Source organism: Vicia villosa, linkage group LG1 (assembly GCF_029867415.1).
Source record: "Vicia villosa cultivar HV-30 ecotype Madison, WI linkage group LG1, Vvil1.0, whole genome shotgun sequence".
Classification (NCBI taxonomy): Eukaryota; Viridiplantae; Streptophyta; class Magnoliopsida; order Fabales; family Fabaceae; genus Vicia; species Vicia villosa.
The window spans coordinates 164470507-164494220 of NC_081180.1; the positions used below are offsets into that span (position 1 = coordinate 164470507).

General features: G+C 32.5%; 2 protein-coding genes across 7 annotated transcripts; one reads left to right on the top strand and one right to left on the bottom strand.

Annotated features, from left to right (window-relative positions):
* The first annotated feature begins 4305 nt into the window (after positions 1 to 4305).
* Positions 4306 to 7393, top strand: LOC131644590 (inositol hexakisphosphate and diphosphoinositol-pentakisphosphate kinase VIP1-like). 5 transcript variants are annotated; one of them, XM_058915138.1, is made up of 8 exons: positions 4306 to 4604; positions 4754 to 5020; positions 5367 to 5515; positions 5607 to 5691; positions 6282 to 6364; positions 6549 to 6611; positions 6688 to 6762; positions 7076 to 7393. In XM_058915138.1, the coding sequence occupies exons 3-8, from the start codon at positions 5432 to 5434 to the stop codon at positions 7196 to 7198; spliced, it is 513 nt and encodes a 170-aa protein (XP_058771121.1). In that variant the 5' UTR covers positions 4306 to 4604; positions 4754 to 5020; positions 5367 to 5431; the 3' UTR covers positions 7199 to 7393. The 5 variants fall into 5 exon arrangements, with proteins under 5 accessions (XP_058771121.1, XP_058771122.1, XP_058771120.1 ...); XM_058915139.1 differs by having other exon boundaries at positions 4754 to 4971; XM_058915137.1 differs by having other exon boundaries at positions 4754 to 4892.
* A 10727-nt stretch (positions 7394 to 18120) lies between these two features.
* Positions 18121 to 20697, bottom strand: LOC131644593 (zinc finger protein JACKDAW-like). 2 transcript variants are annotated; one of them, XM_058915142.1, is made up of 4 exons: positions 20539 to 20697; positions 20076 to 20421; positions 19512 to 19911; positions 18121 to 19275 (listed from the first exon to the last, which is right to left on the bottom strand). In XM_058915142.1, exons 2-4 carry the CDS (start codon positions 20212 to 20214, stop codon positions 18309 to 18311), a joined length of 1506 nt encoding a protein of 501 aa, XP_058771125.1. In that variant the 5' UTR covers positions 20215 to 20421; positions 20539 to 20697; the 3' UTR covers positions 18121 to 18308. The 2 variants fall into 2 exon arrangements, with proteins under 2 accessions (XP_058771125.1, XP_058771126.1); XM_058915143.1 differs by having other exon boundaries at positions 20076 to 20697.
* Positions 20698 to 23714: the final 3017 nt, after the last annotated feature.

The window sequence follows — 23714 nt, forward strand, 5'->3', positions numbered from 1 at the left end:
ATCTAAATCCGAATCTGTATTTAATGTAATCAAAAGGTGTTATACTAGAAAAAATATATGATCATTAATTTTTATAGAATTTTAAAAATTGAATAAAAAATAAGTATAATATTTAATTATTGTTAAAAAAATTAATTCATATTATCTTCATATAATGATGTGACATTTAATTCAAATGTGTAATATTTAATTATTGTTAAAAAAATTAATTCATATTATCTTTATATTAAAAAACAATAATATAAGCAAAAAGAGGCTTGAGAGAGTGTCATATATAATTTAGATGTGCGACATTTAATCATTATTCATAAATTAATATTGCTATAACGAATAATTATAACAATGAAGAAAATAACATATTTGCAATATTGTTTAATGCATCAAACAAACATAAATTGCAATTATAAAAGTTCTATAATATATATCATAAAATAATTTGTACAAAAAATTATAATAATATAATAACAACAACAATAATAATATAATATAAATAGTAAATATTATAAATTTATTTACGACAATAAACGATTAGAGTGGTTATGTTCAATAAATATAATAGATACCCTTAATATATTTTTTCTCGAAAAAGGTTGATTATTCGTATAATAATAAAATATTAATTAAAAAATGAAAATGTATTTTGAAATTAAAAGATATAAAAAATATTTAAGGTTAAATGAATAAAATAATAACATTATATCATTCTTAATTATAATTTAAGATGTTGTAAACATAACTTAATAGATAGGTGTTGCAATTATAAGCATAATAAGGTTAACAATATAATGTTTTTCCTGAAATTTTATAAATCATAAGAAGATAAAACATGAAAACCATCATCATTAATATTGAAAATTCAAGATTGTGTTGCAATTATATATATATATATATATATATATATATATATATATATATATATATATATATATATATATATATATATATATATATATATATATATATATATATCTTCAAGATTTCATCATATATAATTGATGGTAACATTAAAAAATTAGAATTAATTTATCAAAAACCTCACTAAATAAGTCATACCTATTTTCATGTTTGGTACCTTCAATTTAAATGTGCACTTGATTGCCTCCATTCACAACTTCTTTTTTTTCTATACAATATATTATCACCTCACATACTTTGTATTTTGCGATCAACCACTCTATTTATATTACATTGAAAACTGAATAATCTATACAAAAAATATAATATATAAAATAATAATTACACCACATAGTACAATTTTGATTCAAGAAAAATTGAAAAATATTCTATTATTCATGTAACACAATGTTGCAATACTGCTTGAATTTCACGCCCATGTGAAATGCGAAGGGAAAAGTGATATATAATAAGGTATAAATAAGAAATTTACGTAAATCATTTATTTATTAATTACATATTGAATGAAAATAAAAAATTTGTATAAATTACATAAAGGAATACGTTTCATAGTTAATTATCAGTTTAGAATAAGAATAATACAAAATCTAAATCTAAATTATCAAGAATAAGAATATTTTTTTTATTAAATAACTTAATTATATAATACTTGTTTTTCAAAATATTTTGAAACAAAAATATGAGATTTATTTGTTGGCTTATGAAAAAATAAATTTTGAAATAAATAATTATATAATACTTGTTTTTTTATGGAATGGATAGAAAAAATAATTCAACATAAATATCACAGGAAAATTTATTAACCAAATTAATATCATAATATTCAATGAGTGGGGTATTTAAAGCAAATAAATTTGATAATATTTAATTTTTGACTTAAAAGCAAATTAAAATCACAATGTTAAAAATTCCATTTTAATTATACAAAAAGTAACAGTTAAGGAGAGATAACTAAATAATTGTTAAAAAAAATGTTGATTAATTTAAAAACAATAATAATTGCTTCACCAGACGTGTAAATTGATTATATCTAAACTAATATTTAGGACATTTGAAATATATTGGATAACATAGTTCCATTTTATAATTTTTATTTTTATAATATAACATAAATTTTTTTATTATTATTCTTAATGGTTCTAGTTTATTATTATAATAATAATTATATATATATATATATATATATATATATATATATATTTATAATAATATATTTTTTTTATTTTTATATTATAATTGTAGTTTATTATTTATAATTTTAGTGATTATTAAAATAAAAAATCTACTTAGTTGTTTATAAAACTAGTATAAGTTATTTCCTATATTATTGCAGCATTTTGTTTTTTTATATATTTATATTTATTAGAACTCATAAACTTATTTGGATTATATTTTTTTATTAGACAATAATTATATATTTATTTGACAATCTTTTATACAAAATTTATTTAAGATTTATATTTAAAATAAATATAAAATTGTATAAAATAAAAATTAGAAATTGGATTTAATTTGAGAAGCTTTGTGAGATTGCCACGTAAGCACGAGGCTTTGTGAGTTTGTCTCTTAAGCATGAAGTTAGGGTTTTGTCTAGGGTTGTCATCGTGACAATTAAATAGATGAAATGAAGGGAGTCTACCATGAGCTTCAGCCACTCCCCTCCTTGCTCTTTTCTCCACTTTTTTCAAATTGAAGTAGCAGCGGCACACTTGGTGACATGTGTCGGTGCTATATTAAAATAAAAAACAAAAATATGACAACATAAAGAAAGAGAAAAAAATAAAATTAGAATCCAAGTAATCTCCTTTCTCTTCTCGACACTTCTTTCCCCCAGCTCTCTTCTTATTTAGATTTACTTCATTCTCTTATCTCGCCATTATCAATCCTCAAAACAAATCAATCCAAAAATTTCAAAAAAAATCTAATAAAAGCATAAACACATTTCACAACAACAAGCATACGACAAAGCAAAAAAAATAGTAACTGTACGCAACGAGATTTGGAGAAGAGACAACGTCGGGAGGCGCTGTGTTGGCCACAGTGGAGCTGTTGCATGAACTGTCGGAGGAAGACGGCCGGTTGTGACGTGTGGGATCCGATGATAATTGTGCAGTTCTTACGGTGGACATATCACTACTAGAAATACACGTATTACCTGCGGAATTTCCTGCGGAAAATATTCCGCAGGTATTTCTGCGGATTTTCCTGGAACCTTTCTAAACAAAATAAATTTAGCTGCGGATCTAGAATTAGCAGAAAATTCCGCACTAATACCTGCGGATTTTCCTGCGGCTTTTATATTTCAAAAAGAAAATGAAACTATAAGGCAGAATCCGCAGGTAAATTCGCAGGAATGTTTCCTGCGAATTTTGCTACGGATATCTATTTTATTAAATCAAACTATTATACAGAATCCGCAGGTAATTCCGCAGGAAAGTTTCCTGCGGATTTTGCTGCAAATTTAACTATTTTCTTAAAATAATAGTAATTTTTGTCTAATTTTTGAAATAATTAATTATTATATTTAATGGTTTAATCATTATATTTAGAGAAAATGGGTAATGCACTGACAGTGTAAAAAAGTTTTACACTGTCAACCAATCACAACCGTGAATCAGGATAAATCAGACTGCAATTTTTAAAAAAGTTATATGACATGGCAAAACGATTTGTTTTTATTGCGTGTAAAACTTTTTTATATTGTCAGTGCACTACCTTTATCCTCTTATATTTAATGTTAAATATTTAATATTATTATATTAATTAGTGTTTTAATGTGAATTGTGCTATTTTTAAATTTCCATCTTAATTTTTTAATGAAATAAAAGATATAAAAAATTTGAAAAATAAAATTAATAAAAGGTATTAAAAATTTTGAGAATGGGTATTGTAAATTTTTTTATAATAACCAATTTTTAAAAAATTTATAAATCTATTACAAAATTTCATTTATGTCCCCAACTTTCGCAGATGCATCCTGGCAACTATATATATATATATATATATATATATATATATATATATATATATATATATATATATATATATATATATATATATATATATATATATATATTAACATGAATTAATAGTATATTAGAATATTATATTATTTAATATAATTTTAATAATATATTTCAATTTAAAACAATTTTCTACCACTAAAACAATACCTTCAATTGATATTTCTCTAAAACAAAAACTAGTACTTTACCCCGTGCGATGCACGTGTTTAGGCGGAATTTTGGTCTAAAGTTTGCGCCTAAACATGTATTCTGTTTTAATATATTAAAGATTATCTATCATTTATTAATTTCTCTTTTAAAATATGGCTTCTTAATTTAAATTTAAATTAAAACAAAAAAAAAAAATCAAGGAAACGAAGTGGAAAAGAGACAAACAATAACGCTAAGGGCTTTTCCCAAAAACTCCAGGGAGCCCTAAAAGCTATTTTTTCTCTCATCTTCCTCGCGTAACTACAACAATACGCTCAAACTCTTCATCTATTTTTCAGATAAAGAGTTTACGGTTTTGTTTGGTGTTCGCAAAGGTTTTCTGTTCAGAATCGAGTTGTTACTCAGTTTTGTTTTGGTTCTAGTTTAGAGGTTTCGACTCAGTGCAGAGTTTGGATTCGAGCAGAGCTTTTTCACAATATAGATTTTGCATTTGAGCCAAGTTTTTGGGTACAGGTTTGTTTCTAATTCAAATCTTTTTTTCAGTTTAGAATTTGGTTTATTTTCTGTTCAGAATTTGTTGCGTTTTGAATTCTTGCATTTTTACGGTTTCGACTCAATTACGGATTCTACTACAGTTTGATTGTGATTCGATTTCGTTGCAGTTTTTGGTTTGAATAACATTAAAGTGAGTATACAACATCATAAATCTAAATTGGATGAGAGCTTACCTGTAGAAATGAAGAAAAATGCAGAATTTGTCCTTGCTCGCAAGGTGTTCGATGAAATGTCCCAACCGAATTTGTCAGTCTTCTTCTTCTGCTCTCAACATTTCATCACTGTAGTTCGTTGATTCTCCGCTGTAATCAACTGTGGATTAATAGTAAATATCCAATTTGGTCGTTGAAATTGGAGGAGTCATCCGGTGTTATGTAATCATATTCTTTATATTATTGTTTTGTATCTGTCATTGGGTGAAGAATAGTTATACCCTTGAGAAGGTTGGGTATTCATAAAAGTAACAAAACAGTATGTTTCTATAATAAGCATGAAAACAGTTCTGAGTTATAAAACAAAATTGACACAAATGCTGTCAAAAAGATACACTCACCCATAACTTGTTTTATTAGCCTCACTCACTCTTGGGTCAGCTCTGAACTCAAATATTAGTGTACATTGTTAATGGTAGTTTCTGAGTTAGGGCTTGAATGTTAATCTTCTGTCATGGAATGTGAAACCATCATGTAATGGAGGTGTGTTATTTTGACGCTTTACCAGGACGGAGTCTTTATGAACACTGATGACGGAGTTAAGTGCTGCAAGATGTAGATGTGAAAGAGCAGATGAAATATTTGAAAGCTCGAGAAACTCGAATACCTAAGGTGCGGCCTCTAAGTGGTAGAAAGAATGTATGGGATATTCCAGAGGTAATAGTTTGACGCTTATTTTCTTTTATTTTTTAATTTCAGTTGCTTTTAAAGCTTCTTCAAATATAATGAAAATGTTGTTTTCTTATAGGAACTAAGTGCGAGTTCAACAATAATTGTTAGTGGTCACCATGGAAAACTCCATATTGAAGGCTTAAGGTTGATAACTAACGGAGGTGGTGCATTAAACAAATACTGAACATATCTATGTTATATTCAAAAACTACTTGATATTATTATTTATTAGCCTTTCCGAGGACACGTTTTTGATAAGTATCTATTAGTGATATAACTTGTTCAAATGTACTAAATATTGCATTACTGTGAGTTCTTTCATTGTATTTCTCCACAATATTTTCAATTTGGAGTAACCCATTAGCCCGTGTATGTTTTCAATTTTTCCTTTAAAATTCTGTTATATTGCAACAATAATTTATTTATAATATCATATACAAATGGAATCTCCTTTCAAACAAGTTTTTAACTTTGCTTTTTACTATAGGAATTCATCTAGACTCATACTAACATAAAATTATACATGTGCAATACACTAGTATTCTATTAGAAGTTAATGGTTAGTTACTAGAAATTCTGTTAGAAGTTAGAAAAAAAGCTGTTAGTTTTTCTTTTTCTGAACTGAGTTAATTATGTTAGTGGTTAGTAAAACTAAGCTCAGAGTTAGAGGTGCTGAGTTACATGCCGTGTTCTACATATATAATACTTATAAATGATTTGATTATTGTCCACTAACCTGAAAGTTTTGCAGGAGAATGTACTGGCCTGCTTCGCCTCCATAGTACACATCGTCATGATCTTAAGATTTATAGCTCTGACGAGGGTCGTGTGCAGGTATGGGCTAAATTTCTCTAACTTTCCCAATATCAAAATAAGGCCTAAATTGTTTATTTTTAGTTTATCCACTTGTTATATAATTATTTGTTCGATACCTAGACTTTTTTGCTACTTGCACAATCTGCCTCAAAGAACATCTTCTGAAAGGTCTTCTTGACAATGCCTTGATATATGTTGTCAGATGTCTGCGGCTGCGTTTGCCAAAGGTCTTCTTGATCTTGAAGGGCAGCTAACTCCAATCCTAGTTTGTTTTCTTTTCTGAATAAGATATTTGATCTTTTCCCTGTTTTGGGTTTAGTTTAACTGAAATTTTATCTCAGGTTTCCCTTGTTAGCAAAGATTCCTCTATGTTGGATGGGCTTGACAATGCCAGTATTGAAATGGAAGAAGCCAAGGTTTGTGATGATGACTTATAGTCCTTTTTCTACAATATAGGCTTTGCAATAACGATGATAAATTGGGAGTTGTTAATTAATGACCTTTAATACCTAGAAGCCTAGATATGTAGTATGACGCTAATCATGTATGAAATTTAAAAAATGAGTGTGGGTCATGCTCAAAGGAACGGGAAACTCTCAAGAAGGGTTTGCAGCCCTTCAAAACATTTTAGGGAAGACTAGGAGGAGTGGTAGTGGCAGGTTATAGGAATTGATGTCTTACAAGGAGGGTGGCCACAATCACGTTGCAACTAATATACTTTCGAATCAGGAACAAGAAGTGTTGCAGGAAAATGAAGATGATGAAGTTGATGGTGAAGAGGTTAGTTTGCCAATGATGCAAGAAAATGAAGATGAAGATGATTCCAATGACGATGGTGACGATGAAGATTAATGGCTACTAAATTTTCATGTCTTTTTCGAAAAAAAATTAATGGTTGTAATACATTTATATTTTCCAGTTTGTTATTAAAGAATGCATACTATTACTATTATGCATCAAGTCATTACTCAATACTTTGCATCAGACTGGAATTCCAGCACATGCACATTCATCTTTGTTATTAATATGAAATTTGATACTTTATTATTATGATTTGTTAATAATATATAGAGAATAGTATTAAGTGTTATGCATCAATAGAATTCTACCACATCCATCTCATCTCTGATATTAAACAATGGGTTCAAAGTTATTTGAGATAATTTTATTTTATATTATAGTTATTTAAATATATATATCATGGTTCAAAAGTTTATTAAAATAAAAAATAATTTGAAAAAGAAATTTTCTGCGGATTTACCTGCGGAATTAGCTGCGGATTTACCTGTGGATTTATCTGCGCATTATTTCCTACGGATTTACCTGCGGAATTAGCTGCGGAATTACCTGCGAATAATATTACCCACGAAGGTTTTAGCTGGGGACACAAAACCGCAGGAAAATCCGCAGGAAAAACTTTTTCTGCGGAAATTTAGCAAAATTCCGCAGGTAATTCCGCAGGAAATACGTGTATTTCTAATAGTGTATTGCTATAAACAGGTAACTGGGGACATGTTATACCCCAATTTTAGACCACTGAGATCCCACCATATTTACAAATATTAGGATCATCATTATCATCATGCATATCATTTGCTAACCAAAAATACAAAAAATGTTGCTAGTTACTTGTGTCCCAAGACAAGAGACTGATCAAAGAGGAGACTGAGCAAATTAGAGTTTTGAGGTCCACAAGGAAGTTCAACCTTCTCATGTGATTCAAAGGATTCTCTCATCAATATCCAAGTCCAAAGATGGCCTAATTCAAGATCAATCACCTTAAAGATCACCTGAGGCCCCAAATTATGGTTTTGACCTAATTCCACTACAGGGTTGACTTTTAATCAGGACATGCCTCCAAGACTCAAACCATGATTCAAGGGAACCCGAATTAATATTATAATCCATTCACATCATTCATTTAAAGAGGAGGCCTTGATTCATATGGAATCCACAAAACTGCAGTTCATTTGGAAAAAATCAACTGTGTGGGTCAACCTTTGACTTTTGAGAAAAATGGTCAACCATGAACTTTCAGGGATTCAAATCATCATCATATGATTATAGAATACATTTGACCAAGAGAAATCAAGAAAATTCATCAAGAATCAAAAAGTCAACAAAAGTCAAAATTAGGGATTTTAAGTGATTTTGACCTCATTTTGGGAACTTCAAATTTCACCTACACACTCAAAAATCTCCCAACATGAAAGTTGTAAATCTTAATCAAATAAACTACTTTGTCTCTCCTCATGGTTTCATCAAAAGTGATTATTTTGAGAGATATAGAATTATGAAGATTTTAAATGTTTTAACTTGAATTTTTCCTAACTTTGTGGCCATTTTTCTCCATGATCCCAAAAGAGTTTGAGAAAAATTTTAACAAGTGAATTAAAGAATGTAGAAAGGGCTTTCCAAAGAGACCAATAGCATGAAATTACATGGCTTGAGCTAAGAGATATGATTTTGTCAATATGGCTCCATGGCACTTGAAAATGAAAAAGAACATGAAGAACAAAATTTGAATTTGTTCAAAATATGAATGAATCTCCAAAGTAAAATCCCCCTAACTTGTTTAAGAGTCCATAATCATAGATTTACACACTCTTTTGAGCTATGATCCACATGCTTAAGCCATTACATAATGAATTATTCCATTTCAAGCATAAAGATCACACTTCCATTCTTGTAAAGAGGCTTTAATCTAACCACTCTTGCATTGAGCCTCTAAACATGTTTCTTCTGCAGCAAAAGCAAGTTAAACACCACAAGAAAAGATCTAAAGTTTAGAAAAAAGTCACACAAGCATGCTTGAAGCCTTGTACCTTCCATTGAAACTATAACTTTCACATAACTTCAGAGATAAGCAATGTGGTACAACTATCACATGGGAACTCAAAATTCTGCGATTTTTCCCTCCACAAACCCTAATCTTGGCTTATAAATAGAGGGCCTTGATTCCATTATCAAACACACAATAAATCTCAAAGTCACTCTTCATTCCAAAAATCCATTTTTTGGGTCATTTGCATTTTCATAGCAAATTTTAGTTAGAGAAGTTCTGGGTGAAAACCAACCTTTCTAACAACTTCCAAACATCATGTAGAAGCTGTCTACCACTTCCACAACCTCCCAAAACCCCTCTAACCAAAAATCACCATTTTCACTTTCATTTACATGTCATAAAGGCCTAAACCTTCCAAAGCACAAACTAAACACAAACCTACCAAACTACCACTTCAGATAGCTTATATACATAAATTTGAAGCTATCCAAACCATCACTTAAGACCTGTAGCACCAAAATCACCAACTTACATTTTTACATACACCACTTGCATTTGAAGTTGAGTTGAGCCATACAAATCATTTCAAACCAAACCAAACACTCAAACACCTCATATATTAGTTATAGAAGCTATCCAAGTCATTAGATAGCATCTGTAACATCATCTTCATCATTTTCCATTGTTGCTTGCTCAATAAGAAGGAGGTATCGGGTTTGAAGTTATGGGCATCTTCAAGTCAATCTAAGCATTCAATTAGCTTCATTGGAAGTTAGTGGAGCTATCTTGATCCTCACAGCATATCTGCAACACCTCTAAGCAAGGATTCGACCCCCAATTTCAGAGGCAATATTTCTGAACTCAAACTCACTCATAGAGGTATCATTTTTATTAAAACTCAATACCATTGTGTTTAGAATTGTCCAAGGATCAAAAGCCCTTTGGTTTCACTGATTTATTCAAATTGTAGACCATTTAATTTGATTTTGAAAAATTAGGGTTCTTAGTAATTTTCCAGAAATTCACGAGCTTTGATTTGAATTAACTCTTGAAATTTATATGGTTGAGTTTATATATTCATGCTGATCATGTTAATGCCTTATTTTGTTAAAATTAATTGAGTTTGAGAGGAGTTCAAATTCATACCATTGTTGTTGTCTGCGTTGCAAGATGAAGAATAAGAAGTGGGAAATTTGAATTTTAGTAACTTGTTTTATTTTAAGTTTAATGGTAGTTGTTTTACTAACGACTACATCGTTATAACCCAGTTGGTTGTGTGTGTTTGTGAAGCATGTCCCAAAGGTATGAGGTTCGAATCCCCCTCGCACCAGACTTTTTGTGAATTAATTTGCATTTTCCATTTCCAATTGAGTTTTACTTATTTATTTATTTATGAATGAGCCTTATGATCAAGCACTGGCGCTTGACCCAGTGGCTAACGTTTTGTGTTACAAATGTGAGGGCTTGAGTTCAAGCCTCACCAAGACCAAAACATTATTTTTTTTAACACTTGTTCATTTCAATTTTTATCAAAGTTTGAAAAATCATTAAAAATAGGAAAATCAACTTTTTTAACTTGTTATTTTTTGTGTGGTTTATTTATATTGCCTATTTTATTATCATGATTAAAAAACTCAAAAATATTTATTATTTCATCATTTGAAAATTAATCAAAAACATGTATTTTAAGTGTTAAGAAATCAATAAAAATCATTCCTTTTTGAATATTTTCTTCAAATTAACTTTTTATATTTTTGTAAATATATGTTTAGGGTTAGGATAACATGTACTTGACTTTCTCATGTATCCTTAGACCAATTCTCTTTTAGAATTTGGTATTTAATCACTAAAAAAATTATTAGGTGTTAATTTCAAAACCCTAATTTAAAAATATGTTGTTCTTTGTTATCCATGTTAAATGAAAATGTGACTTGATCATTATCCTTTGTAATTGTACATATACTTGTTGATTTCCATCCTTGTGTTTTGTACTTATTATTAATTGTATTATCATTTGTATATATTTTATTTATCTAACCCACATGCATTAGTTTCATATTCATCATCCATAATTCATTCATATATGAATCCCTCCAAAGGTACAAATACCCATTATCATTGATGATTAGCATACTTACTTTTTTGTCTTTTGTGACACATGTTATCATACACACACACACATACACATACACACACACACACACACACACACACACACACACACACACACACTTGAGGTATCCATTGATTGATTGCTTAAGTTGTTTGTTGAAAATCCAAAGGAATGAGAATGGTATTGACTAAAATTGTCAAGGTACTCCAACTCTTTTCCAAATATCTTTTATTTTGTGTTAAAGTATTGTTAAAGCTTTTCACCTATCTTTATGGTTTTGTATTGTTAAAGCATAACCTTTTCAAATTTAAAAATGGTTTTGTATTGTTAAAGCTCAACCTTTTTAAACCCACCCTTGGTTTTGTATTGTTAAAGCTCAACCAACCTTTTAATTTAAAACCTTGGCACTGAGAGGAGAATTATTCCCGATGAAACTACTCTTAGTCCATTGACCTTGTATTGTTAAATCTTGGTCCCTTTTTATTGGTTTTGTATTGTTAAAGCTCAACCACCCCTTTATTTTAAAACCTTGGTACCAAGATAAAAATTATTCCCGGTGAAACTACTCTTAGTCCATTGACCTTGTATTGTTAAAACTTAGTCCCTTTTTAAAAAAAAACTTGTTGAATATTGTTAAAGCTCAACACCCAAAAAGATTTTGGCCACTTTGGCTCTTTTATTTTCCTTTTAAGAGGAACTACAAAAGCTTTGACTTCCCTTTTCTTTAAAAGGGGTATGTAGGCCTAAGATGCGATGTCTTATCGAGCTCACTTTATAAAACTTCTTTTCCCATCCCCACACTCTTTTTAAACAAATTCACATATGTTTTTCAAATAGATGTACACAAAAACAATAACATTTTCAAAGAGGCTCTCATGGAGTATCATGGATATGAGGGGTGCTTAAAACCTTCCCCTTGTATAACAAACCCCCTTACCCAAATCTCTGATAAGTTTATTAGTTTTGATTTTAAAAACTTCTGTGGGTTTTATTCGCTCTTTCTCCCATTCCTTTTTTGGAAACAATAAAGTGCGGTGGCGACTCTTTTTAAAACAAAGGAGCTAAGTCTTTCCCATGACCTTAGTCTCACCAAATTTCACCGCTACAGGACATTGTAACATTTTGATAATATCTTCTCCTGATCTCTGAATCTTCGTATCCACTTTAATCGTATCCTTAGTAGAGTATCGGCAAAAAGTGTTCCACATAACCTTTAAATTGTCATCCATCTTAAGTGCAAACTGGGTGAACTGTACGTTTCCTTCAGTTTCAAGTGATGGTGAATGATACTCTAGCTTGATTACCATCCAATTTTCTATATATTTTAGGAGAGAATTGAGTAATGGTAATCAGCTAGGCGAGAGGCGTGTCCTCAGAGAACCAAAATTGAAGTGGCGATTTTGCACCATTGAAGTAAAAAAAAGTAAGGTGGGGAATTGTTTGGGTCATCTCTGATTTTTGGTGTGTGATGTTGAAGAAATGGTTTGGAGACCCTATTTATAGAAGATTTGGAGCAATGACACTAGGCATATTTTGTGGATCCTTCAACAAACTCTTGCATATATCCAACGCCCATGTAACATTGTCTTCTTTCTCACATTCGAGAAATGCAAATCCAACCGAAAATGTCTTCTCTATAGAAGTGACACCAACAATTTCTAGAAGGCGAAGCCTCTACTTGTTGGTCTTGTACGTTGAGTCAATTATAAGGATGGTTGGAAATGTGTTGAATAACTTGATACTTTCTTGTTTGAGTCCAAAAAATGTCACAGACACTGACCTTATCATCACACACTTTGTACCTTGAAATATAATGGTTATCATCCAAAAGTTTCAAAAGTTGTTGCATTTTGGATCTCGGACTTCTGCTCAAAATGTTATGTTTATAACGTTCATTGTATACATGCTTAGTATTTGAAATATTTTGTGGTATTTTTCGTTTCAAGTTACAAGTATGTTTCTCGGCGCAACTTTGATCATCGATATTTCCGAAATAATTTCTTTCTCCTCCGGCTTAACTCGACCTATAATTGGATGACCTTGTAGCTTGATGTCCAACACATGATTATATTTACCACAAATGACACTAAACCTCCACGTATCATCCACCCTACATGATCCGCGTAATTTAAACACACTCACATTTTATCGATCCAGTGTCATCATGTTTTAACTTCCGAATTTTTGGAACATATTTTCCACCTCTCTTGTATCTCATCGTTACAAATGCTTTCCTTCTACTAGTGTCATTGTCGGACCTTCCAATCACAACGCCAAACCCGAGTTTGCTAGCTTCCACTTGGACCCAGTCAAGCATATGTTGACGAGCATTGAAAACTTGATCATTTGTAAATTGTTGCCTAACATCCATCTCGACAACAATCGTTTTAGCATCATCATTCTCCTCATTCGGCTTAGCATTATCATTCACCTTGGTATAAGCTGAATATTTTCAGAAATGCATCTCTGGAAAATATCACAAAATGTTTAAATTTAACGTTCAAGTGTAAACAGGGTATTTTCAAAGATGCATTTCCAAAACACCTTAAAATTTAATCTGGAGTGCGTTTGGAGATGCATCTCCAAAATACATTTTAGGATTTTCAGATATTTTTTTCTCCCCTACAATTGTTGTTGAATAAAGTTTAATGTTATGCTAAGTGGGTTTTTATCAATAAGTTAGTGAAAAACAAAGAGTCTCTTTTAGTTGAAAGATCAAGAGATAGTGACCTACTAATAGTATCAATTTGCTTTAAATTCCTAGTATAGAAGAAGTCTCTTGGGTCTATATAAAGACTTGATTGTATTCTCATTTTCAACAAGAAAGTAAAAATGAAGTTTTAAAGTAAGATCTCCACCAGTGGAAGTATAGTAAAAAAGTTTCCAAAATATTATAATTGCAGTAGTTAGTTTTTACAAATTGGCATCAGAGCTAATGGCGAATACGACGAGTCAAATGCCGCTACCACGATTAACGAAGGCAAATTACGAAAACTGGAGTATCCAAATGAAAGCTCTTCTTGGATCTCTAGATTCGTGGGAGACAGCCGAAACTGGTTTCACAAAACCAGATAATACCATGGGATATACAGCGACTCAAACTAAGACGTTGAAAGAGACGCGTTTGAAGGATAAGACGGTGATGTACATCTTGTTCTGAGTTGTTGATGAATCAGGCTTTGAAAACATTGCAGGTGCAACGACTTCGAAACAAGCATGGGACACATTAGAAAAAGTATACAAAGGAGTTGACCGAGTCAATCAAGTTCCTCTTCAAACTCTTAGAGAAGAATTGGAGAGAATGAAGATGAAGGAGTCGGAAACTGTATCAGAATACATCACGGATTTGCAAACAGTGGTGAATAAACTCAATCGAAATGGAGAAATGATGAATGATGCTCGTATGGTCGAAAAGATTATGATATCTCTAACTGATAACTTTGAGAATGTTGTGTGCGAGATAGAAGAGTCGAGGGAGCTTGCAACGCTCACATTCAAAGAGCTAGCTGGTTCTCTAGAGGCACACGAACAACGTAAAATCAAAAAGAAGGAGGAGATACACGACGAAGTAGTACAGACCAAGGAGTCCACCAAAGACGAAAAGGTACTCTTTTATCAAAACTTTCTAGGAAGAGGAAGTGGTCGTGGAAGTCGTGACAATGGTTGAAGTGGTCGAGGCAGCAACTTCGAGAGAGGACAGTCGATCCAGCAAAATTGGCATGGTAGAGGATGAGGTCAAAGAGGTGGTCGTTCGAACTACGCCAACTTCGAATGCTACAAGTGTGGGAAGTATGGTCATTACGTGAAGGATTACAACTCCTACAAATTCTATAACTGTGATAAAATGGGACATCTTGCAAAAGATTTTCGAGTCAAAAAGAAGTTAGAAGAAACAACTAATCTAGCTTTGTAAGTTGAAGCGAATGAAGGTTTTCTCTTGATGGCTCAAAATGAAATCAACACCAATAACGACAGTTTGTGGTACCTTGACTCACGGGAAAGCAATCATATGTGTGGTCACAAACACCTGTTCAAAGAAATGAAAAAATTGAAAATGGTCATGTGTCTTTCGGAGATGCATCGAAAGTGAAGGTCGAAGGCAAAGGTGCGATTTGTTACTTGCAGAAGGGTGACTTGACTGGGTCAATCCAAGATGTTTATTATGTACCAGATCTCAAGACCAATATTTTGAGTTTGAGGCAACTCACAGAAAAAGGTTATTCGATATTCATGAAAGATCGGATATTACACTTGAAGGACAAGCTAGGGCATCTGATTGCTCAAGTCGGAAAGGGGGGAAATCGAATGTACAAATTAAACTTGAGAAACGTTCGTGGAAAATGTTTTCAAGTCAATTTGGAAGACAAAGCATCGCAGTGGCATCTACGTTTTGGTCATCTACATTATGCTGGTCTGAGAAGGTTAGCGAAAAGGAACATCGTGCACGGGCTACCAGACATGGACTATGAAGGAAAGTTTTGTGAAGAGTGTGTGCTTAGCAAACAAACAAGAACCTCATTTCAAAAGAAGACAGAATATCAAGCTAAACATATTCTCGAACTGATTCATACCGATATATGTGGGCCAATCACTCCGGAATCTTTCAGTGGCAAATGGTATTTCATTTCCTTTATCGATGATTTCTCACGAAAGACCTGAGTTTACTTCTTGAAAGAAAAATCTAAAGCATTCGAGGTGTTCAAAAATTTCAAAGTAATGGTGGAGAAGGAAATTGACAGACACATCAAAGTCATTCGATCTGACAGAGGTGGTGAGTATACTTCGACAGCCTTTATGAAGTATTGTGAAGAGCAGGGCATAAAGAGATTTCTAACTGCACCATATTCACCTAACAAAACGGTGTAGCTGAAAGGAAGAATAGAACAGTTCTCAACATGGTTCGATAAATGCTTAAGAGCAAGAACATGTCGAAGGAATTCTGGGCAGAAGCTGTACAATGTGCCATTTATGTTCAGAATCGATGTCCACATTCAAAGTTAGAAGATCAAACATCACAAGAAGCATGGAGCGAATATAAGCCAACATTTTCTCATCTCAAAGTATTTGGTAGTGTGGCTTATGCACACGAACTGGATGAACAAAGAACAAAGCTTGAAGACAAAAGTCAGAAGTACATATTCATTGGGTACGATGAGAAGACAAAAGGGTACAAGCTGTTTGATCCCATAAGCAAGAAGGTGATAGTGAGTAGAGACGTTTGAGTAAACAAAACGAGCAAGTGGGGCTGGAACATTTCGACAGAAGTTATCGTCGAAGTTGGAGAAACATTAGTCGCTGTACCGACAAGCACTTTAGCTGACCTTGAAGATTCTGAAAAATGAAGATGAACCTCTACAATCCAGAATGCGAAGTCTGCAAGATTTGTATGATACAAGAAAAGAGGCGCATCTTGTATGTCTTTTGACAAATATTGAAAACATTAGCCTTGAAGAGGCGCTGTGAGACAAAAAATGGAAAACTGCCATGAACGAAGAAATTAAGGCCATCGAACGCAACAACACGTGGGAACTAGCAGAATTATCAAAAGGAAGTCAACCCATTGGTGTGAAGTGGATATGCAAGAAAAGATGAATGCTCAAGGAGAAATAGAACGGTATAAAGCGGCTTGTTGCGAATGGATACAAGCAGAAAGCAGGAATCGATTATGACGAAGTATTTGCTCTTGTTGCAAGAATGGAGATAATTCGATTACTTATCTCACAAACTGCTCAATTCAAATGGCCGATATTTAAAATGGATGTTAAGTCAGCATTTCTAAATGGTGTGCTCGAAGAAGAAGTTTACATCGACGTTCGCTTTTAGTTCATTCGAGAACATGTGAAGGAAGGAAGTGTTAAATTGAGGCATGTAGCAAGCAAGGATCAAGCAGCTGATATTTTCACAAAACGATCATCGAAAGAAATTTTCGACAGAGGCAAGAAATTGATAGGCATGATGGATAGAAGACACATTTAAGTTTACAGGGGAGTTTTGTTGAATAAACTTTAATGTTATGTTAAGTGGGTTTTTATTAATAGGTTAGTGGAAAAACAAAGAGTCTCTTGTAGTTGAAAGATCACGAGACAGTGGCCTATTAATAGTATCAATTTGCTTTAAATTCGTAGTATAGCAGAAGTCTCTTGGGTCTATATAAAGACTTGATTATATTCTATTTTTAACAAGAAAGTAAAAAGTGCAGTTTTAAAGTAAGATCTCCACCAATAGAAGTATAATGAAAAAGTGCCCAAAATATTATAATTGCAGTAGTCAGTTTTTACAATTATCACCCGTTAATCTTCCCTACCGTCTTCTTAAATATCGCTACAAGATAACTCTGACTTTTCTTCACCGTGTTTTGCACACCTTTAATAGCGGAACGTGCAATGTTTTACATATTTTGGTTCTTGGTTCTCAACTAACGATGCTTGCAATGCCGTTAACTCCACCTTTAATGCTGCTACCTTTGCTTCCATGATTCGTTTTTGGTCGGGTGGAATTCAACGAGAAGTTGCTCTCGTATCCGGTAGGTCGGACTAGTTTGTTATCTACGGAGAAATTGTAATGCAGTATCACTGTTTTGGGCCTGACACTGTTTTCTGCACCAGTATATTATTAGGCCCAATATCATCACGAGGCCTAACAGTAATAAGTAACACACAAAGAGGTGTGACACAATTGTAAAATAGCTATAGAGAATTTAAGCATGAATTTTGATAGCTACAAAGAGGTGTAACACAATTGTGAAATAGTAGTTCCATAGAGGTGTCCCATGCAAGAATTCTGGGTGTGTCTCCACTTCTTTTACATTATTTTAAACCTCATCGATCCCATCACTTGTCTCAAGAAAATGAAGCCAAAGTAAAAACGATAACAAGGTTAAGACAGAAAATAAAACAACATTAACCATTTATTTAGGACAACATGCATATGACTTGTGTTTTTCACTATTCTTCAAATACATGCAGTGTGGGCCCCTCTGTCCCCACACACACTCCTCACAAGAAGTACTACTAGTACTACACTAAAATTTTCATGAATTTCCCAAAACAACCCTCCTCGAATTTTCACTGGTTTCCTGTGAATTGAATGGAAGAAGCAAATTTTGCTAGCTCTTGAGGTAGAAACTGAGGAGGACCACTTGTTCCACTCACACCAAGAAAATCTCTAGTCAAATTACTATGCTGAACTTGTTCCATAGAATTTGAATTACCACCATGATGCAAGATATTCATCTTCCCTTGTTCACTTTCTTGTCCATGCATCAGAAACTGATCAAAACTACTATTAGAAGAAGAAGGTGATGTCATAACACCAAAACTAGCACTAAAAATAGAACCATTGTTGTTGATATTATTATTAGAAGTGCTTCTAGTTGAACCCATTTGAGCTGCTTTTTGCAGAAGAGCAGTAGCTGACATTGGTGTAGCAGAACCAGCCTTTGATAATTGCTTATTTTGACCATCTGAATTATAAACTGAACTCGTTGAAGTTTCTCCTCTTTTCCCTATTGGAAGTGGAGACAATGAAAGATTTGCAGGTGTTGAATTTGAAGCAGGTACTCCATAACTAGACATCATTGATGATGAAGAACCAATCAAGGCATTATTATTCATATTAGCATTTCCCATTTGAACAATCTCAGATAAACCTGATGAACCAAAAAGTCCTGAACTTTGTCCCATTTCAGGAATCTGATTATGTGGATTCCCTTGGTTTAACCAAAGTGATAAACTTGGCCTTTGTTGTTGCTCCATAATGTTGCTTCCAATTCCATTGAAATCTAGATGATATCCTTGTGAACCGAATTGTGGATGCGGAATTCCTCCACCTATATTTTGAAGCATTCCATTTCCATGTGATAAACCATGTTGTAAATGTGAATGCGAATGTGAATGTGAATGCGAACCTATCATTGAACCAGCACCTTCTTCATTCTTGAAATTCAGATTCGTTGTCGTAACCGAAGTTATCCTCGCACTCTCTTCTGCCAATGCATCACAGAAAGCTCTATGTGTAATGAAACTATCCTTCCTGTTCATAATTCAACAAAAATGTTGTTGAAGTTTTAAATGCATGAGGATATTATATAATCCATTAAAGAAAGCATTAAATTCAAAACCTAACACTGCATATACACATGATTGGAAAACCTCGTACATGTTACAAATATGAATATGAATATGAATAAATTAAAGAAGCATTTATTGATTTAACACAGAAACAAAAGATTGGTGAATAAAAAGAGAGTGTATTTATTATTATTATACCTTGAGAAGAGGGTGCCACAGTCACATTTGTATTCTCTTGTACCACATGTTTTTGTGTGAGCTTTCCAATCAGATTGGACTGCATATTTCTTGGAACATTTTTCACATTTCCACTTCTTCTCACCGTGCTTTCTACTGAAGTGCTTTTTTATACCAGTGAGGTCTCCAAGAGCTCTAGAAGGGTCATGGTGGACACAGCTCTTCTCTGGACAGATGTAAACTTTCTTCTTGATAACATCTTTGTTTGATCTTTGTCTAAGCTTCCATGGAAGGTTGTGACCTCTTCTGTGAAGTTGAAGGTTTTGATCTCTTTGAAAACCTTTGTTGCATATCTCACAGATGAATCTGTTTGTTGCCATGAGTGTCTTCGGCGAAAGAGCAATAACCTCGGCATCTGGATCTATTGAGTGAAAATAATTTGAATAACCAATTCGAAAAGTATACAAGATAAAATACCTGTAAGCACTTGGATCCTCTGCTGTTGTTGCATAGTACAGTAAAGTACTATGCAACGCTGGTGCAGAGGATCCAAACATGCAGATAGTAGAAACTATATATAAATACCTGGTGTTCCGGGAAGATTTCGCTTCTTCTTGGGGACAGGAGGAGTATTAGGTTTAGGGTTAGGGTTTGTGTTTTGTTCTTGAGCAAAGGCAGGAAGTGAAGTGGAAAGTGAAAAAGGGTCATTAGGAATCATTTGCATATTGGGAAAAAAAGTGAAAAGAAGATATATAGTAATGGGTTGAGGTGGAAGGTAGCAAGGAAGAGCAAAAGCACAAAGTTTGAAAGGTTTTTAGTAGTTTCAGTCAGTACAAGGAAGAAAACAATGGTTTAGGAGTAGCAAAAGCCAAGAAAGTGAACATAAATTCTTTTGGATGGTACCCAAATTCTTTAAAGAGAGTGTATCGTTCTGCCAAAAGACAAGAAAAAGCCATAAACGAAACTTGAATGAAACCAAAAATATTTAAAGCTTGAAAAAGAAAACTATATAGTAATCTAAACAACTTCCAACTTGTGTGATACCTACTTTCTTGTTTGTTTGATGGTTTTCATTTCTATGAAGATAAAACCAAAAGCATAGCTATATATCTATATAACACTACTATTCTCTCTCTCTCTCTCACACACTCTCTCTCTCTCTCTTGGCTCTCTCTCTTGTTGTATTGTTATTTAGAGTAGTCTCTTTCTCATCTTACTATTATTTTCTTCTATCTTCAAAGAAAGTGAGCCATATATTTAGATGGACCACCACAAACTCATTTCACACATTCTCTCTCCCCCTCTCTCTCTCTATCTCTCTCTCTTAGTCATACACGACATACAAAAACAGACATAAGTCACACGCACAATGTTGTGGAATAGTGTGTCTTGTGTTTGTGCCTTTGTTTTTCCTTTTTGTTTTGCTTGATATTTGAATGTGTTATGTCTTTGTAGAAAAATAACAATATTATTTCAGCACAAACTCCAATTATTAATTCACTTAAAAAGCTGATTTATTTTTTCTTCTTCAAAAGGCTACAGTACTACTGCACCTTTTCAAAAAATATAAATAAAATATAATACAAGTTTTTCACCTCAATCAAGGTTTTAAAAAAAAGTCGCGGTCCTGTCGTGGTTGCATTGCCGATTTCGTGATTTCGATCAATACAGTGTGTGACTATGATCGTCGCAGTGTGAATTAACCATAATTTATTCTTTCGTATAAAAATAGTGATAATATTATCAATATTAACACCTATCAAAACTATTTTGTTGAAGCCGTTTTTGTGGTTGCGGATCCTTTTTTGAAACCCAAGCCTTAATATCTAGATTTTCCAACTTAAATTTCATAATAACCAACTTTTTCTCTTGTGTATATCAAACTACCCAACTTAAAAAAATGATCAACTAAAGCAAGCCTCAATTATGAAAAAAAATATTATTTTGAAACTTGAAGTTAAAAATTTGAGTATTAGAGTAAAAAATTCAATTTAATACTACTTACTAGTAGTAGACTATTAGATATAGTGAAAATAGATTCCTTTTTAACTTTTATATATATATATATATATATATATATATATATATATATATATATATATATATATATATATATATATATATATATATGTAGTTGAAGTAGTGGCATGCAGAGTGATTGGAAATGAAGGTTAAAAAAAGAGAAAAATAACAAAAAGAAGAGTAACAGAAAAAGTGATTTACCTTTATTAGATTCTTTGATCAGGTGAAGAATGATTAAGCCATAATTAGGGTGAAGAAAAAAAGTGCTTTTTTTAGCAAAGGATAGATTAAATGAAAGGTGAGATGAGAGTTGAGAGAGAAAACGGACAGTGATGTGATGGGATTGTATATGAGATGCGATGTGGGGTCCATTGTTGGAGGGGTTCCCTATGCAAAGTGATAGGACCGTCCGTGATACCTCTGAGTGTGTCAGGTGTGGGACCCGAAATATTGGAGGGTGGGGACCGTTGATATGCACCGTCCTTCTCTTAAAAAGAACAAGTGATCAATACTTGTGCCTTTGGGTTGCAGTGGTTTTACAGGTACAAGTTCATGAGAAGTCACAAGCCATAGATACTAGTAGCAGTACATTATGTGTGTTAGTCTATTTTTATTTAAAATAAAAAAGTAAAATTTCTTCATTTGACTAGTAATATTGTGGTTAATCTATGTCTAAATTTTATAGAATTTTAGTAAATTTACATTCACTTTTCATACACTTATTTAATACTAATTATTTATTAAAATGTAGTTGATTCAATTAAAAAATAATTAATTTAGTTTAACATGTAAAATATGGTTAATTCATATGATTGAGTTAATCACAATTTCAATTGTAAATTAAACTAACAACTTGATTAATTGAAATTAATTAAACTTATTCATATGATTAATCAAATACTATATAAGTGTAAAAAAAATTAAGAGGTGTTTTTAAGGTTTCAAGTTGGGTACTAAAGTTTATATATCTCTTATATCTCTAATATGCATGCTGATAATAAAATGATGAGGGGATCTCGTCGTTTGAGAATCTTTTGACCATTAAGGCGATTCTCGTAAGCTTTAAGCTTGTCTTGGACTTTACAATGAACTTTGTTAAGAGTTGTTTGTTTTAATTTAATGTAAGCATTTTTTAGAGATGGTCGAGGAGTATTTACACAATAAGGTGGGTACCATCCCTTTCAAGTATTTAGGACATTTGGTATGTACAAATCAGAATAAGGAATGTACTTGGGGTCCTCTTGTGAAGCTAGTCTCTAAGAGATTAGCTTCTTAGAGGAATAAATTTGTGGGTTTTGGAGGCAAGTTTGTCTTGCTAAACTTGATGCTAAATTTTATCTCAAAGTTATTTTTGTCTTTCATGAAGATGCCAATCTCGGTTTGGAAGAAGCTGATTTGTATGCAAAGGTGTTTTCTCTATGGGAGCTTCAAAGAAGGAGCAAAGGTTGCTTGGTTTTAGTGGGAGGATGTGCGTAAGATCAAAAGGGAATATGGTTTATGGGTCAAGGATCATATACTTGTTAATCTCTCCTTGCTAAGTAAGTGGAGGTGGAGGATTGTAATTGATTTTACTTTGTTAAGGAGATATTTTAGCTTAGTGAGGTATGATTTTTAGGTTTTTGGAACCCGGTGGTGGTAAGGAATGAGGCATAAAGTAGGCTTTCATTGGAAGAGAGGTGTTTCTATCCTTAGGTCTTCCCCTATCAAAAAACTGGATGGTTTACCTCTTCTTGTGTTAAGGTGGTTGGTGACACTTAGAAGACTAGGTTTTGGCCTGACGTTTGGGTTGGGTCAACCCCTTTGTACATCTCTTTTGAAAGATTATTTCTAATCTTGGAGCAAAAGTCTCAAGTGTTGGGATCTTTGGGTGCTTGAGAAGAGGATGTTTATGATTGATGTTTTAGGTGGAGGCAAGTTTTCCTAGTTTAGGACGAGGAGCTTTTAGAGACTTTACTCTATATCATTTCAAGAGTGGTCATACTTGGCTGGAAAGATGCTTAGGTTTGGAAACTAGATCCGATTAGGGGTTTTACATTGAGATTTTCTTATGCTAATCTATTGCCCTTTGGTTAATTTTAGGGAAGGCATGTATGAGAGGGTGGTACAAAGGCTTGTTAGGATTTGGAAGAGTTGAGCGACTTCTAAAGTTGTAGTGTTCTCTTGGAAGATGCTTTAAATTAGGTTGTCTACTAAGTAAAATCT